The sequence below is a fragment of the Rosa rugosa genome, chromosome 2 (assembly GCF_958449725.1).
Source record: "Rosa rugosa chromosome 2, drRosRugo1.1, whole genome shotgun sequence".
NCBI classification, from domain to species: Eukaryota; Viridiplantae; Streptophyta; class Magnoliopsida; order Rosales; family Rosaceae; genus Rosa; species Rosa rugosa.
In genome coordinates, this window is record NC_084821.1 from 52,099,817 (window position 1) to 52,119,458 (window position 19,642).

The window sequence follows — 19,642 nt, forward strand, 5'->3', positions numbered from 1 at the left end:
CAATCTGTAGCCAGATTTTGATTCCCTTAGAAGCGATCAATTCAAATTTCAATTTTCACTTTTCAGTTTCCCTCCGAAGCTCGAACCCAAATTTCGATGCTCGTAGCTCGAAGCCCTCAAATCGATTTTTAGATTTCCAGATTTCGAACAAGAACCCTAATTTCTAGAAACCCAGCAGCAATCCCCTTCTAGTGGAGTTTTCCTTCTCGCTAGATTGTGTATGGTTAAACTATCATTGCTAGAAGATGTTGGATTCAAATTTCACCGGTTGTTTTTCTATAAAAGAAAAACGTGAGGTGAATTACTATAAAAATGCGTCATTAACTTTCAAGACTTTTGACACTTATTTTCTTGGTTACATGTAATTTTCGCAAAGCAACGCTGCCAACTAGGAAATAATAAGAAAATAAAGGAGGCTGAATTCTCTCTCTCCCCCTCTTCCCTCTCTAAGCGGCTATTATGGTGGTGAGGGAGTAAGTTAGGTTAACGTCTGACACTAGTGCTAACTGTATTAGTAAACTTGCAATAAATGAAACATTATTTGTCGCACATTCCCTTTACAATGAAGTCAAGTTTCATTTCATTCTCACGTCTCTTTCATAATTTCACTGAAATAACGTTAAACATTTTATTTTTATTTTATCAATCGAGGTGAGATTCAGATTCGACATCTCCATCAACATTCATTAAAGAGATATGCTTTATGCACTAGCTAAATGCTGTTTGACAGCGCTGAACCAATCGATCCTACTTAAATCATTTTTTTCAGGTACGTATAAGAGGAAAATAATTCTAAAGGGTCATTCTTAAAAAACTTCTAAATATGGTTATTATCTCTTGCCGAGAAAAGAGCAACGGGGTATGACACAATCCAATCTAGAATACAGGTTACAGAGCAAGTACAGATGGACCTTTCCTTCACAAAAATAGTACCAAATATCACCCAAGTCGTAACCAAGAGAAATAGTACCAAATATCACCCAACCAAGAACACCACCCCAAAAATGTTCCCATAATGCGGTGACAAATATTATAAACCCTTCGAAAGGGGTTTATGCGCGGCTCAAAAAACCACAAGCAGACAAAGCATAGTGGCTTTTATAGAAGAAGAAAAGAAGGAAAGCCAAAAGGGCAGAAATGAGAAGATGAGCTCACACTCACTCACATGGGAGTTGTAAAGAGTAAGGAGAGAGATAGAAGGCAGAGATTACATGGCATCTGTTGCAGTTGGGAGCGCTTTCCGGGGTTCCCAAAAAGGCTTCATTTTTTGATTGCTGGTGGAGTTGCCACAACTGATGTGTGGAACCTGACCCATTTCACTGCTCTATCTCTTTCCCTAATCTGAACCAGACCCATTTGTTTTTCTTGCCTCAATTTCAAAACCCTAGTCCCAGATTGTGCTCTGGTCGTCTCTGCATGTCGATTTTGGGAAATGCAATGCAATGGTGAGCTGAGTTTTGGTTTGAATTTGAATTGCCCTACCCTCTTTAGTTATCTGTCTGTTTTTTCCTCAATTGCCAACACCCTTTTGGTTTATTTAGGTGATAATTGAAACCCTAGTACTGAATTTGTGAATCTGTCTTCTTTGCATGTTGATCAGAAAGTACATTTCTATGGGGAGATTGCTTTTCTGGGTTTTTGTTTTTTTGGTTGTGTGCATTTGGTGATGGTGTTTCAATGGGAGTGAAATGTGGTATGGATTTTTGATCTGCATAATTGTGGGATACTGGGGATGTTTGGCTTTTGATTTTTGACATTTCATTCATTTTCGGATTATGGCTAAATGTTGATGGGTTTTCGTTTGCTTTGGTTTTATACCTGTAAGGTTGGTTTGCGAATGCATGGGTCTGCCTATGCTATGGTTTTGTAGGAAAGATTTATCTTTTACGTACACATGGGTCTGCCTATGCTATGGTTTTGTAGGAAAGCTTTATCTTTTACGTACACATGGGAAGCATCTTTTCTATTGGCAACAGAATCTAACGTTTTCAAAGGTCTTAAGACTGAATATGGTATAGAGAAATGTTTTTAGTTTTTAACAGACTATGATATGATTTATAATTTATATTGTTTCAGATAGTCAAAATTTTAGTGGATAATGAAATTGTAAATGGATTGAATATATTGGCTTCAACATTTTTTTTGATTGTGGCAAGATGTTTGGAATTGGATTTATATATATGTTTGGCCCGTTTGCGATGGTAATTCTGTCTTTTGTATGGAAGAGTTAGATAGTGGTTTTGTGATTTTCCATCATGGATGGAAGGGGCATTTTGACTGTTTTCTCTTTTAGTAGCTACAGAGTTAAGCAACAATTGAAGTTTGTCTTGTACCCATTTAAGGCCAGTAGATAGGTTTTTAAGCATCCTGCAGCTTTTAGAGTGATTTTCGGATGATGTTAATTAACTAGTTTAATTACATGAGTTTTGCATTCTTAATTATTTTCCTTTCTCATTGTAGATCTTGTCTCAGTAATTTACACCTTTTTTGGTCCAGGATGGATGTAGCTCTTAATCGGTCAATGTATTTATCATTGGAAGTATTGAGGATTCTATGATGACGGTTTTAGGGGTTCTGTGGCAATTATTGAATCATTTCCTATACTTCGCTCTTCAGTAATGATGAGGTTCGTCTTTTTCTTTTTGATGCATTAATCTCAGTAATTTTTCAAGGGAAAATTCCTGTAACTATTCTACAGAATAATTTACAACACTCTTGATTTACCTTTTGTGATGATGTTTCTATGTAAAGCAGATAAGGAATGATAAGGAAGAGACTGTGGATAAAGTGGTGTTACAGTTACTAGAGATGTTTCTCAGCAAAGAAATTGAGGATCTGCATGATGATGACTTTGAGGGATCCAAAACTGAGCACTGTATATTCACAGAGGTTTTCTTTGGTGGTGACGGTGCTAGCACGAGTAAGAGATGTCTTGTAACTGGAGTGATTAACTTTGAATGTGAGTCAAGTAAGACCACAGATACATCACTCTCTTCAAACAGTGAAAACTCAATTGTAACGAATCAGTCAAAGGAGTTTTATAATGCTACTGAGGAATCTAGAGAAATTTTTGGACCAGGGTTTTTCCCGGACAGATCCGCTTGGCTAGATACGAATGGCGAAGATGTGAGTGCTAAGAGAATGAAGTTTTCAGTTGATGAACTTCCTAGTGCAAAACCTGGTTTAGGAAAGGTAATAGATTTGTCCATAGTTTCAAAAGAAATGGTTTCTGGCTTGTCTGGTACTACAGACTCCATTACTGAAACACTGACATTTCGTTTGGTCGAATCTTCGAGTGAGGGAGTTACATCTAGTTGCTATCTGTTAAAGCAGCCTGCAAAACTTGACGGAGGGGCCATAGTAGGTGACTCTGATGTTTCAAAGTGCAGATTACCAACTTCTGATGGGAATGATGGAAAGGAACTATGTGCAAGTAAAGCTGTTGCTTCACCTGTTTCCCAGGAGAGCTTCTCAACCATGCTTTTGGCTACAGGTTCCCCTGTCACTCTATTGGATAAGTTGGGAACTCCTCTAGGTGCTGAGGGAAAACCCGAGGGGTTGGATAGATCTGCTATTGCCTTCAAGAAAGACTCTAGTAAGGATCCTCGTCCGCTTCTCCAGTATGATGTCAATCGCTTACTTGAAGCTGCAGGATGGCATATTCAGAGGCGGAAAAGACCTAGTAGAGCTTATTTGGAGTCTGTTTATGTAACACCAAAAGGAAGGTTAATTCGTGACTTCCCCAAAGCTTGGCGGTTGTGTGGTGAACTTTTGTTTGCAGATGGGTGCAGTTCGCTGCAGAGAGATGATGCAAAGGAATGGTCCGATATTAATCAGTTTTGGTCAGATCTATCTGGTGCTTTAGTAAATTTTGAGAAAGAGATGAATCAACCAGAACCGACTACTGAATTGGCTTATTGGTGGAGGCTCTTAGATCCCTTTGTGATTGTTGTGTTTATTGAGAGAAAGATTCTTGCTCTGAGAAAAGGAGAGACTGTTAAAGCAACTCAAAGTTTAGCTATTAATACTAATCATAAGGTTTTGGCCTTGACTAATGCGAATAGTATCAAAAATCATCTGGAGAAGGAAGATGTTTCTGCTCCCCTCTGTTATACAACTCTGGCAGGAGGGAGTGGATCGGCAGTTTCTGAGGGGAATCTTGTGGAAGATGTATCGGTGGTTTGTTCTGAGGAAAGAGATGAACTGCTGGGAGGCATGGCTTACGATAAGCTGGGAGATAATCTGCAGGGGTCTCTGCAGTACCAAATAAAATGCGCAAGTAGTGTTGTTTTGAAAAAGAAAATAAGAAGGAAGTGTAAAAAGATTTCTGAAATGGAACCAAGCTCCACTTCTAGTAATAATATTGGTTTGCAATGCATTGATGTCAGTGGTAACCAGTCAAAGTTGAAAGAGGTCGATGGTGACCTTGCAGGCAATATAAGAAGTAAAGGAAGTTGCAAGAAGTCCTCATCTCTCAACTCCTCCCAGCATGTGGTTGGTGAAAAAAGCCCAGAGTCTATGAAAAATGTTCGTGAATATGATTATTTTAAAACTGGAAAGAAGAAACCATCTAGATGTGAAATCAAAGATGACGACTTACTGGTTTCAGCTATCATAAAGAACACAGATTTTAGTGCAAGTCCTGGTCGATGTTCTTCTAGAAAGAAAGGCCGCAAATCTAGAGCTCATAGGAAGCATAAAAGTCAAAAGAGCCATTGCAAGTTGCTTCTTAGAAGCCTGGGTAGTGTAGGAGTAAAAACAGTTCTGTCTTGGATGCTTGATGCTGGGGTCATATTTCTGGATGATGTGATCCAGTATCGGAATACTAAGGATGGTTCTGTTATTAAAGATGGTCTAGTTACCAGGGATGGTATTTTTTGCAAGTGTTGCAGAGAAGTACTTACAGTTTCTGAGTTCAAGATTCATGGTGGGTTCAGACTAAACCGTCCATGTTTAAATCTTTTTCTGGAATCTGGTAAGGCCTTCTCCTTATGCCAGCTTCAAGCCTGGTCAGCTGAATACAAGTCCAGGAAACGGCGGACTCAAGTGGTGCGAGCTGATGAAAATGATGAAAATGATGATTCTTGCGGACTTTGTGGTGAAGGGGGCGAGCTGATATGCTGTGATAACTGCCCCTCTACTTTTCATCAGGCTTGTTTGTCTCTGCAGGTTTGCTTTTGCTGCTCTTGCATACCTTATTGGTTAATTTTTCCTGAACTTTCCTCATATTAAATATTCAAATATTTCAAAGCTATGGTGGCATAGCTTTTGCATTATCATTATGTGTGTGTGTGTGTGTGTTTTGGGGCCTCTGACTTGCCTCATGCAATCCAGACAGGACATATCATTGAGAAATATGTCAAATTTTAATTGAAGATTTTTAAGTGCTAATAAATGATGTTTTTGTGGTACGATCCTTAATAGAATTTTGGATTTGGGAGGGTAGCAGTTCTTCTATAACTCAAAGCTTCTGCATCTACAAAGGTTTTCTTAATTAGTCTGGCTGAATGGCTAATGCATTTTCTAACATGGTTCTTTACCATATACAACTTCAGTAATGACGTGGATTCTGTTTATGTACATTGATCTAACATATATCCACATGAGACTTGATCTGATAAAGCACTTATGTACATAGTTATGGTTGTATACATAGAAGTGCTCCTAAAGTTCAGTGAACTCACTAATTAAGATATGCATATTTGGAAGCATTAATAATGATGAACTACATGGCAAATGATGGATCACTGATTGTTGATCTTCAAAAAAAAAAAAAAATAAAAAAAAAAATAAAAAATCCTCATATTCTTATCCCTATCTATGCTGATATGCATAAAGTATTATTAGTCTTGATTAGATCAGTTTCCTTCTTGTATATATAATCACAAACAGGAAAGGAAGAATACCATTTCCTCTTAACAAATTTTGTTGTATCTTGAAACTGTGTGGGGTTAGTGGATCACTGATTCGGAAAAAAAGAGTCTGTACAATGATCGCCAGTGTACTTGTGTTGAGTATTCAGGGTACTTCTCACTGAATCATTTATGTCATTGGAGGAAAAGTTATCATATGTATGAATTTCTTTTATAACTGTGACATTTTGTTTCTATAGTTCCAGGACACTAGATTATCATCTTTGATAACCTTTTCTCTTTCATACTTGTTAGGGTTTTTGCTGAATATGTTTTGGAGTTGTTTCTTCTGTATACCAATATTCTGTTTTGCACTTTCAATTTCAGGAGCTTCCTGAAGGCAGCTGGTATTGTCCAAATTGCACCTGTTGGATATGTGGTCATTTTGTTACCGACAAAGGGGCTTCAAGTGCTTCTGATGGATTTAAATGTTCGCAGTGTGAGCATAAATGTAAGTTTCCTGTTTTTGAGATTATCTTTGAAGTACCTAAACAGTTTTCAGTACCTGTAGAGAGAGTCTGAAGTTGTTTGATGTGGTATGTACATCAAAGTCAGACATGGTAACTGATATTGTGTACAATGGTGAAGATGGTAAGTAGGTTGTAGAAATACTTATTAGGAAAAGAAAGGAATATTACTCATAGTAGAAGTATAGAAATAATATTTCCACATGATGGAACTTCCATGGCTAAAAATCAATTATTACGGAAGTGGATGATTTGATCATAATTTGATATAGATTTTAAGTTTGCTTTTATGTTGGCATGCTGATGCTGGTTAACCTTTTCAGAGGGTGTATTGCATTAGAAGCTTGTTTGAGTTGATTAAAAACAGAAGTATCTTGTTTGAAAGTAGACTATAACCTGCCATCATGTTTCAACTTTAATTTGTTTTGAATTCTCATATTGTGCAATGCGGCTTAATTCAATTTGTTGGGCCAAGTCTGTGGTTCTTCTTACTGTTTCTTTATCTATTTGTGGTTGTTGGACCAGTAGGAACTGGTTTTGATTATCTTGATTCCAAATTAATTCCTGTCTCTGTTACTAATGAGTAATGACCATCTTGCGGAGAAGTGAAATTTACCTTACCTGATGATTTAACTTTTATGAACAGATCATGAGGCTTGTCTTTCAGAAAAATCCATAAACGTACTGGATTCTTGGTTCTGTGAAAGAAGCTGTCAAGAGGTATGTACTAATTCTAAATATTCACTTACATACATATCAATGAAAACATTCGTGGCATTCTTTTTTTCATAGAGCAAGGACTTGCAGCTTGCTATTTCTTCAATCACTTTATTTCCATAAATGGAAGATTGTGGTTTTGCTTTTCCTGAACCATCATCCTAGTTTAGGCAACACATGCAAACTGTTGATTGCCTTGTTTATTTTATCAAGATCTGCGTCCTTTTAAGAAGGAAAGTGGTCTTGCTTGCAGCCTTCCTTTAAAGGCTATTTTCAGAGTTAAGTAAGGTGATTACGATTGTTAAGACAGATCCCTTTTGTTTTCCTATGTCTTTTGATCCTTTGACAATTTTTGGGAGCAATCAATTTTCCAATTAAGAATATTCATCTTAAGTAACTAGGCTACCTGTGTATAGTTTCATTGGTTCTCTGTCAGTCTTCAGTATTCTTTTTTTTTCCTTAAAGATCACATGGGACCCTGCCACATTTTTCCTTCTTTCAGTTTTATTAATCTTATTCTCTTCATTTGTTAGTGCTTTACTAGTGTTTTCAGCATTTTCTTTTTCCTTATCGGCTGTTCTGTACATCCTCTTTATTATTGATCAATTTCTCTTTCCTATTAAAAAGAACATTCTCTTTACATGCAAACAAAGAACGGAATGGTTGAACAGAGGCATTACTATTGGTCAACTTAAGTGAATTTCCTATTTTGTGTTTAAGATATTTCAGTTTAATATTTTATTTTTGAATGGATGAAAGATGTACTTCTCCGTTACTCAAGTTCATTTACGTAAGATTAGTGTAATTGCTTTAAGTGTTAAGATATGAGTGTGCTGTAGCCTGGAAGTGGCATAACTAGCTTTGTGGGAAGCAATTTTTTATGGGACAATGTAAATATCTTGCTCATGCAGTGATGAGCTTTAGTTAGCTATAAAGGCCTTGTAGGTTTTTTGTTCCTTATGATTTTCTTCCTTCTAAGTGTTCGTAAGTAATGTGAAAGAGCAAATTAATTTCTTGTGCTCCTACTGTTTGTCAGTAATGGTCTTAACTTACCACTCTTACAGTTCTGGTTAGTTCATACTTGGTTTAACTGTTGTGTGTAGGTTTACTCAGGTCTTCAGTCTCATGTTGGCTACATTAATCATGTTGTCGATGGCTTTTCATGGACACTTCTTAGATGCATTCGTGATGACCAAAAAGTTCATTCTGCCCAACGGTTAGCACTGAAAGCAGAATGCAATACAAGATTAGCTGTTGCTCTTACTGTCATGGAAGAAAGCTTTCTGTCTATGGTGGATCCTAGAACAGGCATAGACATGATACCCCAAGTTTTGTACAGTTGGGGGTGAGTTCATCTCTTCCGTAGATAGCCTTGATCATCTTCTGACTCTCTCTCTCTCTCTCTCTCTCTCTCTCTCTGAGGCCGTAAGTTTACTACAAAGATCTGCCCAGAAATTAGGGATGCAGACAATGTTTACATTGTTATCTAGATTAGAAGTTCTTTCTTAAAAGGTCTTAAAGGTCCTTAGAAGTAATTAGAAAATTGCTACATGCCAGCAGGCAATAATATCACACTGTAGGAAAATGCAAATTCCAAATAGAACTAGAGGAATGTTCATCTTAGAGAGATTGCAGAACTTGTGAAATCCTTTATTTTAAGAAATACTGAACTAATATGGCTGCTTGTAGAACTTATTGCACATACAAATATGTATATGGCCTAAGTTTTCTTTCTGTGCTGAATTTTTGTCTTGTTTATGTGTGGTCTTGTTTTTGTCTTCCGCATGTTCAACTCTAGCCTTTTATAGAAATTATCATTTTCTTTGGCCAGTTTTCAATTCCTTAATCAAAAACAAGGCAAAGATAAAATTCCCTTGATGTTTATGATCTTTTGATAATCATTTGTAAAAAAGCTGAAGAAACAGTAGATCACCTCCTCTCTATTTGCCAACCAAAACAGAGAGTTTGTAGCTGTCCTTAGTGGCGGTTAATTACTAGAAGAGTAGGTGGAGGATTGAGATCTTAAGTTTACTGATTTACTACACTTGTAAGTTGTGCAACGGGTATCAGGCTTGTCTTTCCTTTTTATTTATTTATTATTTATTATTTTTTTTTATAAATGCAAATATACAAGTTTTGGAAAAAAGATATCAATCCCATTCTCACCTTGAATTGATCCATATATGGGGAGTTTCTTACTTTAAGTTGAGGACTATGATCAATATTCCACTGTCATTTAGCTATTGCATTTCTTTTCCTGGTAGCTGGTCTTATGTATTTGACTGGGTTTGCTCATGGTATGGAGGATAATTTAGATGCTTATGAAGGCCCATTTACTTATCAATTATATCAAAATGTGACACTTTCTAAATACAATTTTGTGTTATTTTTTTTAAAAGTAAAAGTTGCTTGTAAATTGGTAATTCTTGTTATGAATTGCTTATTATTTTTGTAATCTAACATTCAGGTCTGAGTTTGCTCGTTTGAATTTTCAAGGCTTCTACACTGCAGTCTTAGAGAAAGATGATGTGCTGATATCTGTAGCATCCATCAGGTAGTACTAATATTTAATTATTTTTAAGCATGTAGATCCTTTTGACATTCATTTTATATTAGGCTGCTGAAAGTTTATTTTAGTCTGCAGCCTACATCCCCATATACTTGTTGTTATCTACCACAATCGTTTTAAATGATTTAGAAATCTCCAAGTGGATAAGATGGTATTTCTTATTTTGTATTCTTTAAATGGAGAGCTGGGCTGGTTCTAATGAAAAGCTGTATGATAAAATGACGAGAAACTAGTAATTTTCTTCTAAATGATAAGGTGCGCGATTCATAGAGTGGGTACAATTTTATAAGTGATATGTATGGCAGGCTGTTTGCTGTCTGAGTAGCTACAAGCCCAAGGGTGTACCTTTCTATTTGTTAAGACTGTCCTGCATTACTGGGGGTGGGCTTAAGCTAGACTAATCTTAGGCTACGTTTCGTGTGGTGAAGGACTTGGTTTTGTTTTGCTTCTACCCTTTTTTTTTTCTTTCTCTCTTTTTATTTTTTTAGTACTTATCAACTGCAATACCCACAATTCTCAATTGCCTTGACCCAAAATTGAATGAAAAGTTAGAGACTGGAGAAGTCACAATGAAGGATGACTTGTAGCTTTCCTCTATCTAAGATCAAGTATCAATTATGAAGACTTGGCTCTTCTACAATGCAGCAAAGAGTTTCTCAAAAATAAGAAAAAAATGATGCAGCAAAGAGAAATTCAGCAGCGATGAGGAAGAGTAAGAAGAACAATGAGTAATGACAGAGGAAGAGCAATGAGTGACAGAGCGAAGAAGATGACGATGAGCAAGCTATGAGCTCTCCTGATGGAGAGAGGGACAAAAAAAGAAAGAGAAAAAAATCTTAGCTGAGGATTCCCTTTTCAGTATCCTTAGTGTGGGCAACCTAGCAAGCCCATTTTAGAAAAAGGGTCCTAGTTAGTACCATTTATTCTAGTACCAGGCCATACCAAACATGGTTCAAACTCATTTGTAACTCTTATTTAATACATTACCAGCTAACACCCTGTATCAAACGAACCCTAAAAGTGCTAATGTAGAATTAAATACTTCAAGCAATCCCCCTCAAAAAAAAAAAAAAAAAAATTCTGTCATAAAATCTCCTAATTTCTATGAGGTTCTGGATTTTGTTGATACTCTAAGATATATTGGCCACGTGTTTCTTGATATCAATGATAATAACCAGGTAGTTAGGATGGATTAAGTGATTAAGCATCAAAAGCACAATTAGACATTCTTCGGCAAATCCATCTATGACTAGAAAGAGTCTCATTTTTTCATATCCTGCACCCACATTCCTTGCAGCTTAGTCACAAAAAAAAAAAAAAAAAGTTTATCAGTGTATTGGAGCAGAAAAGTATAAAACCAAATAGGTAGTTGATTTTCCTGGGTAGCTTGGTAGTCTTATTTAGCTAGGATTTATTTCTTATTTACTTTTTCTAATGTGTTTTGATTGTTACCAGAAAAAGAGAAGTGCTTTGATTGGTTGGCAGCAATTGGCCAGGGCTGTGTTAGAACTCTCTTTTTGTACTTGTGTTTGTATGGATCTGTGCTTGGAGTTCTGTTCTTTTAGGCTGTTATTAGTGGTGTTCTTTATTTATTTATTTATTATTATTATTATTATTTATTTTATTTTAGTTTTGATGTTGTTTTAGATTTGTAATTTTCTATGTTAAGATGAGTACCATTGTGAGTATAAAACTTCACAGGAAACTTCTAGGTCTTGATTCTCTCCACCATCGCCAATTAGTTTTGGGTGTTGTGATCCATTTTCTTCATGGTATCACATCAGGCTGTTATGTGTTAGCTCTAATAGCCTAGGTGCTCCATGTCACCCAATAAATGTTGTTCATGTTTGAGGCTCAGTTAAGCCACACATGAGGGAGCATGGTACTACATTGAATATGTGAAGCCGGGCAGAGCAGTTTATAAGATCTTAGGCCTCTCCACACCATGCCAAATGGTTTTGGATCGGTGGCTCCAATTTCATAATCAATCTTATCTTTCGAAGTGTTTTCTGCTTCAGAAACTCAGGACTATTTTGTTCCTCTGTAATTGCTTTTATCCAGGAGACAGAATTTGCTAACTGTTGTTTGTTGCAGGGTGCATGGAACAACAGTTGCAGAGATGCCACTTATTGCAACTTGCAGTCGATACCGTCGCCAGGGAATGTGCCGACGCCTTCTGACTGCTATTGAAGAGGTATAAATGTAAAAATGACGTTATTTAGATTCCGTCAAATTTTTTTGTCCATTTCATGCACTCACTATTGGGTTTGCTGGTTTGGCAGGAGGTCTTGATAGATTTACTCAACTTTTTTGATGTTTTGATATTTATACCGGGGCTGAGCCTCCCAGCTAGGCTGGGTTCCAAACCCCTTTTCAAAAAAAAAAAAGATATTTATACCTTATTTATGGGGAACATAATGTACTGCCTTTTGACGAATTTAGTGAATTAACCATAATAGTTTTAAATGCCACCTTAGAGATGTTGTTCATAACATGATCTTCTGCCGTTTTGTCTCTCACTACATTAGCTTTGCATAATGCTCTACTATTCTTACTTCTATCTTTAGCTTGTCATGGTATTCATTTCTCTATGTATGCATTTGTCTTTTTCTTTTCTGTGTTTTTCTAAGGCCATCTGGAACTCTGGATACGTGCATGACGTTAAAGATGTGCATATCTTGATGTTTTCCTATATTAGAAATTATTTAACTTTTCCTTGTATTGAGTTTTGATTCTCACAACTTTTGGATTCTGGATAAGTGTAAAATCTCTAGTTACTTTTTCGCAATACTGCATTATAAAAAAGTTAGCAATGGCATAATCTATGGATAGGCTTTAGAGATCCAATTTTAGAATTCACTGTTCCAACTGGTTTATCTATTTTTGTCATCTTTAATTGCTTCATCTAATTAACTCGCTTCTTTCTTCCACGTGTCTGTAGATGCTGATATCTTTTAAGGTGGAAAAGCTTGTAATAGCTGCCATTCCAGATTTGGTGGGGACATGGACAGAGGGTTTTGGCTTTATACCTGTAGAAGACAGAGAAAAGCAAAGCTTGAACAAGATCAATTTGATGGTTTTTCCTGGAACGGTTTTACTCAAGAAGCCATTATGTGAAAATAAAACAGCATATAGACATCCTGGTAAAAGTATTTTTCCCCTCTTTTTATACCTTGCTGTTCATTCTTCAGTCCTCTGAGAATTTGATTGATGGTGAACACAGGAACATGTCATACATCATCCTTGGAAACGGGAGGAGTGAGAAAAGAATGTTGTTCTGAAGAAGAGCCCATGGTTGAGTTTGTGCACTCTGATGATACTTGTGGAAACAAAACTGGTGCTGAAGCAGGAATTGAATTTGTAGAAGGTACTAATTTAGAAGAATGTGATGATGGTAGTAAATTATTTATTACTGCTGATACTGGACCAGTTGGTACATCAGAAGAAGGCAAAAACAAAGCAACTGAGGTAGGTATTCAATCCAGAGACGCCATTGTTGGGTTTGTACAGCAACAAGTTGTCCATTGTTCTGCTAACAAAGCTGGTGCTGAAATGGAAATTAAAAGCAAGAAGTCAGTGGAATCTGAATCGTATGCTGAAACTGGTATTAAGGCTGTAAAGCAATCGGATGGGATATGTCATGTGGACATAGTTGCTGATGCAGTTAGACTTGAAGTCGAGAATTTCCAGGAATTTGAAGCTGTAAAGCAATCAAAAATCTGTTGCCGGATCGAAGTAGGCAATGAATCAGAAATAAGGCAGATGACTGGCAAGGATTTGCTGGAATCTGAAGTCGGCAGTGAACCAGAAGGTAGAGTTTTTGAAAGCAATCTTATGCAAGTGGGTGAAGCCAAAATAAGTACTTTGCAGGAGCAATTTTTAAAGCTGTCTTGTGAAGAACCAGCTTCAGCAGTAGAAAATAGCAAGCCGGAAACGGTTACTAATGTTGAATCCTTGGAAATGTATGATGAAACACAGCTTTCTTTGGATGATCAATCGCAAAAATGATGCGAGGCGGAAATAAAAATGAGTTGATTAGAAAAATATCCTGTGCTCAGATCAGTGATATTTATTTACTTTTATATAGTGTTGGCAGACAAAAATGAAAACATAATTAATGGATTATGGTAAAAAATCAAGAAAAAGTGGCTTTCTTAAAAGGGATAGAAAAATAGGGACCTTAATGTTTGTGCTTTCTTCCTCTCGCCCTCCATACAAATAATTTGATATGTCATTTGTTGGGAATAGATTTCCATAGGTCAGAGCATCTCTGCATCTTCTAATTTTCAGATGTGTTTTAGCAATCTCATTGCAACATGAAGAAGACCGAATGGAAGAGAGATTTGTCAGCTGCGTTCAAAAACTTCAAATGTCTTGCTATAGCACGCAAGTTCTTCAATTTCTTTCGGCATTCTCTACATCGCTATTAAAATGATGTAGATTGACTACCAATATTAAGTCGGAATCTGACCTATTTTGCTTCCAAAAATTGTCAAACCTCTAAAAGAAGTGTAAAAGTAACCAAAAATACAAAACTTTAAAATCTTTCGACGTAGAAAAAAATGGAATGGTTTTGTAGTTTGTGGTAATTTGCTATCCCTCCCTCCCTATTCTCAATTCACTGCTTTGCAAATCTTGAAGCACGACATTAACACATGATAAAATGTATTAACTAAATCGCCTTGGCCTAAAAATCCAAACCTACTGAAAGGGGGCTGGTGCGACTGCTCTCAAGCCTTAATTAATGAAATTGCAGTATACAAGGGGAAAAAAAAAATCCAAACCTTTCCTAGTAATTTTGCTAGACTTAATTGAGAAAGGATTTTTCCTCTAAATCCTATATATAATTTCCCAAAAGAATCAATAAAAAATTAAAAAAAAAATTCCCAAAAGAAAAAAATGTGGGGTCCATCCAAAAATTGTAGTTTAAAATTGTAAATGAGATTTCGGACCAACCCAAATAACCGTAACGACCGCCAAACGGAGACATCAGCAGCTCAGACTCACTCTTCTCTCCGATTCCGATTCCGATTCCGATTGCTGCTCCACCTCAAACCCTAGATTCCCTCTAGTCTAGGGTTCCCACAACGATGCCTTCGTCCCCCAAGTTCTTCCACGCGCGCCAACCCCCCTCCGGTCGCCGATCGACGGTCCTGATCATCTGCTTCTGCCTCGTCTTCGGCCTCTCCGGCTTCGTCTTCGGCCTCGTCGCGCTCCGCAGCAGCCAGTACAACTGCCTCACCACCCAGTCCAGATCGGTGAGGGTCGTCTGGGAGCGAATTGGCAGCACCACCAGAACCAGCCAAAACGGCCTCGTGTTCAGCGACGGAGATGCAAATAGCGGCAGGCATAAAGTCATGGGCTTCGTCGGCATTCAGACCGGCTTCGGATCCGTCGGCCGGAGAGAGTCCCTCCGGAAGACTTGGATGCCGTCCGATGCCCAGGGCCTTCAACGGTATGGATGGTTTCATTTCATAACTGATCAAAGATACACAGTAGTAGTGACCAGACCAGAGTGACTTGAAAGAGAAGAGAGGAAGAAGCTTTAATAATAGATTGGACTCGGATTTTGTATTGATTGGAAATGTGTACATTGCAGATTGGAAGAAGCCACTGGTTTGGCTTTTAGGTTCATCATTGGTAAAAGCAAGGACAAAGCACAGATGTTGGAGCTGGGAAAGGAAGTGGCGAAATACGACGATTTCTTGCTGTTGGATATTGAAGAGGAGTACAGTAAGCTCCCCTACAAAACGTTAGTTCTGAAAGGATTGTGTTGTATCTTTTCGTGCCTTTGGGTCTATTTATTACTGTGATGTGTGAGCTTAACATTGTTCTCTGTCTGCGTTACAGATTGGCTTTCTTCAAAGCGGCCTATGCGCTTTTTGATTCCGACTTCTATGTTAAAGCTGACGACGACATTTACTTGAGGCCAGGTGCACCTTGGATTTCTAAACCTTGGATTTACTTGTTTACTGTACTGACATCTGATATGTCATTTGGTTCGGAGATTTCTTTGCAGTAATGCAATCTGTTTTTCGTTGACATTGTCAGATCGCCTTTCGACGCTCTTGGCAAAAGAGCGCTCTCACTCTCAGACTTACCTTGGATGCATGAAAAAGGGCCCAGTCTTCACCGACCCAAAGCTTAAATGGTTAGTTTTGTTTGGAATTGTTTTATTTCCGGAATCATTTTGGGGAAATGTTATAATTGAACGGAGATCTACTAGAGTTCCATTTGCACCACATACGTGCCACGTGAGAGGGTTTACTGACCCCCCTGAATTAGTTTCTTTTTCTCCTGTAGCAAAGTGATCTGAATAATTTGATCAGTTATATTCTTGCAGGTTTGAGCCACTAGCGTATTTGCTAGGGAGTGAATACTTTCTCCATGCCTACGGTCCAATCTATGCTCTTTCTGCCGATGTTGTTGCAAGTTTGGTTGCTCTTAGGAATAACAGGCAAGTTTATTTTCACAATATAACCTTGGACCTCTCTAGTGTATTATTATCTCAAGCATTTATTTTGTGTATTTCAAATTTTAGTTTAGTCAATGTTGTGCAATTGTTGGTGTCCATCTTAGCATGTATACCGGGCAGAAAGGCTGGTGGTGTGGCCTTTTTTACTTCTGCTCCGGCTCCTTTACTTATAATATAAATATTGAGGGAGTAGTGTAATAGCTAAGATGAGTAGTTGAGGGATTTTAAGCCTCTAAGACAAGCTCTTTGACCTAATTAGGGGGTGTTGGTAATCCTATATGGCCGCCTATGCTTTGCAAAGTTTTAGTCATTGTTTAGGAAATTGATGTATCAGATATGTCTTACAAACATCTGTCAGGGAATTGATTAAGTGTCTTATACTTCAATTGTCATACTCTTTACTTAAAAGGAGTCAAATATCTCTTCATTGTTGTCAATTCTCTCGTTATTCTTAGTAATAAAGTCTTGTTTCTATGAAAGAAAAGAAGAGTCGTATATGTTTAGGATGTCTGTCTAAGAAATGATCATAGCGTCATAGGTCATATACTTCAATTATCGTGGATTTTCTTACTTTTCTGAAGACCACCATTGAACCTTAGACTTCATCACTGCATTATCACTTGAGCCAAAGGACCTGGTTGACATGTCCAGCATTATTTGCCACTATTAGTTGATTTAGTTTTCAATAAGATTTATCATTTGTCAGCAGCTTGATATATAACCATTTGTATTATTCATTGTCTAATTGTATACATGATGAGTGTGGAGTGTAATGTTTCAATTTATATTTGTGTAGTTGCAAAAAAAAGATTTAACAAGTTGCTCATAAAATCATTACTTTTGCTTGACACAATGGGATTGCCATGTCGTTTCTTTTAGGAAGATGGATTGCAACAAAACAAGATGATAGAGAACATGTGCTTAAATGAGGCACTTCTTGACTAATCGTACCCCACATTTAATGTGCCTCTTGTCTATAATACAGTTTCCGGATGTTTAGCAATGAGGATGTCACAATTGGTGCGTGGATGCTTGCAATGAACGTCAACCATGAGAACAATCAAGCACTATGCTCACCAGAATGTACATCATCATCTATTGCTGTGTGGGATATTCCTAAGTGCTCCGGTTGGTTTTCTTCTCGCTTCAGTAAACATCAACTACAAGCCATTTATCTTCTCTTTTTCTTTTTCCTGTCTTTACTCCTCTCCTTTTCTCTCTCCGTTTTATAAGTCAATCCATAGAGATTTTTTAATTAGTTTATATCAAGTGTTGAAAGTTAAGTCCATTTGCTAAATTTTGTTTGACATCGGTATATGGGAATGCCAAAGATTTTATCTTCTGCAGAGAGACCTTAATAGAAACAGATGGGTGCTGGACTTTCAAGATGAAATGTTATAGATATTTGATTGTCCTTTTCTGTTCCCATCCTTTTTAAAGGAACATACCTATTTTTATGTTGAGCTGTTGGAGTTGATTAAAAATAATGAATAGTTACAGAAACTTATGGGCAAAAAACAAAAACCATTTCAAAAATAATTCAAATGATTTTTGTTTGAAATATCAGGTATGACATAAAATAAATCTATGCATGAAAGTTTGGATTACTTAAAATTTTTCTGGGATCCACATTGACCATGTGTCATTGAATAATTTTATCATCATGTAAGTTCCAATGAGAAGTGGAAAACTGAATGTAGATAATCATCGACCCATTTTGTCCTCATGAGTTCATATGCATCATTCAATTATATGGTATATTTGGCTTGCACCTTTTTGTGGAGAAAATGCATTGTTTCTTATAGGTCACTGTTAATGCAGGGCTCTGCAATCCAGAAAAGAAACTGTTAGAACTACATCAAAAGGACAGCTGTACAAAAAGTCCAACGATGGAATCTGATGATGATTAGCAGTCCTGCATCTGTTTGCTCATGGAGTGGATCAACTAAGGAGTTAATTTTGGTGGATGCCCATCCCACTATTTCATGATGAGTTTTGTTCTTATGAGTTCGTACTATATTTTGATCGCCCCACGCAGTACGATGGAAAAATTGTGAAATTTATAGTCCTTTGGTTTAGGGTGAAGGATATAAAGAGAGGAAAGAGTGGAAAAAGGGTAGGGGTCACAGTTACAGGATTTTTAGGGAAAAAAAGTAGTTATTAGTGTTGTAATGTAATCATTCATCTTAATTTTTTTAATGAAATATCATTCATTCGAATTTCTGGCTACATGTCTTGAAAAGAACGCCGGAATTCGTCTTGGATGAATGATTTGTTTGTGACTGCATGCTGCAATTTTGCTCAATCCCGGTAATCATGGTGCACCATGACACACATGACAGGTCTACAAAAATGAAGGTTACATAAAAATTGGGGGAAGAGCTAAACATTTATCATTGTGATGGACGGAAATCCTAATCTTTATTCACTCTTGCAAAGTTGCAAGGAATATAATTTTTAGGACGACTCAGTTTGCTACCACAAATACACATGCAGACAATTACTGGTCACTTGAGATGATAAAATAGTTACAGACAGAACAATGAAGGTTTCTGAAATGGAACCAACTTATGAGAGCATCAAATGTCAAACCGTCTTGAGTTTGTGGAGGAATATACAGCTACTAGTTTGAATGACAATTTCTTCTGCGTTCCCTTCTTCGTTTCTCTATGACTCTATGTTCTCTATTTCGATCAGTTATAACTTTCTTTGGGGACTTCTCTAGCACACGCTTCGAGTTTAACATTGTAGCTTGCCAACTCAATATTCGAAGGAAGATGCACACCTCATCACTCATCAGGCTGCACTCAAGGGCCGGAAATATAAGCTAGCCTGACTGGGTGAGCCTACTGATCCAAAATTCCAAGTACAGTTTGGACCTTGATAGATCCAAGCTTATTACTTGCCGTTCAAAGCTTTGGTTAGGATGGTTAATTTCAGTGGTTTCTCACCTTCTGTTCTCGTACTGTAACAGTATCACATTGCACATACATCGCATGTCTATAATTCATCTTGTATGAATCAAGTAAAGATTTCCTGTTGTTTTCTCAGTGACAGCATTCCATGTTGTGAATTGTTGTAAGAGTTTATAATCAATCACCAAGTTTTCTTCTGTTTCTTTTTACATGATATATGCTATAATGTTCTGAATGTTTGGATAATGAAATTATGCATGATGGATCTATGAACATATATACCAGAAGCCAGGATTCATTGATTTATGTCCTAGCTCATTCATCTGCTATAAATAACAGAAAATACCATTGAATGCCTTTAATCTTTCTTCCTATATATCATCAACTTCCATGTGAATGAGATTAATGATTGTTGATTTATATTCTCTCCTTATCTCAGTCTCTATTGGTGGTGGTGAGTGTCCATGTTCTGGAGCTATGCCACCTCATCATTGCTTCCCATCTAGTATGCACCATGTAATACCTTCCCTTTACAAAATTAAATTAAACATTTGCAATGTTGGTGTTGGTATACATATGAACACTGT

The 19,642-nt window shown here is 37.1% G+C and overlaps 2 protein-coding genes across 3 annotated transcripts; both read left to right on the forward strand.

Moving 5' to 3' along the window:
• Window positions 1–985: 985 nt before the first annotated feature.
• On the forward strand, window positions 986–13,747 carry LOC133728170 (increased DNA methylation 1). Of its 2 annotated transcripts, none has more exons than XM_062155582.1 (10): window positions 986–1,445; window positions 2,461–2,626; window positions 2,755–5,169; window positions 6,240–6,363; window positions 7,026–7,099; window positions 8,200–8,441; window positions 9,564–9,650; window positions 11,760–11,859; window positions 12,607–12,808; window positions 12,889–13,747. In XM_062155582.1, the coding sequence occupies exons 3-10, from the start codon at window positions 2,809–2,811 to the stop codon at window positions 13,671–13,673; spliced, it is 3,975 nt and encodes a 1,324-aa protein (XP_062011566.1). In that variant the 5' UTR covers window positions 986–1,445; window positions 2,461–2,626; window positions 2,755–2,808; the 3' UTR covers window positions 13,674–13,747. The 2 variants fall into 2 exon arrangements, with proteins under 2 accessions (XP_062011566.1, XP_062011565.1); XM_062155581.1 differs by having other exon boundaries at window positions 2,497–2,626.
• An 867-nt stretch (window positions 13,748–14,614) lies between these two features.
• Window positions 14,615–18,422, forward strand: LOC133728171 (probable beta-1,3-galactosyltransferase 14). The gene is made up of 7 exons (XM_062155583.1): window positions 14,615–15,120; window positions 15,265–15,417; window positions 15,516–15,598; window positions 15,717–15,816; window positions 16,009–16,122; window positions 17,126–17,268; window positions 17,962–18,422. The coding sequence occupies exons 1-7, from the start codon at window positions 14,756–14,758 to the stop codon at window positions 18,048–18,050; spliced, it is 1,047 nt and encodes a 348-aa protein (XP_062011567.1). The 5' UTR covers window positions 14,615–14,755; the 3' UTR covers window positions 18,051–18,422.
• Window positions 18,423–19,642: the final 1,220 nt, after the last annotated feature.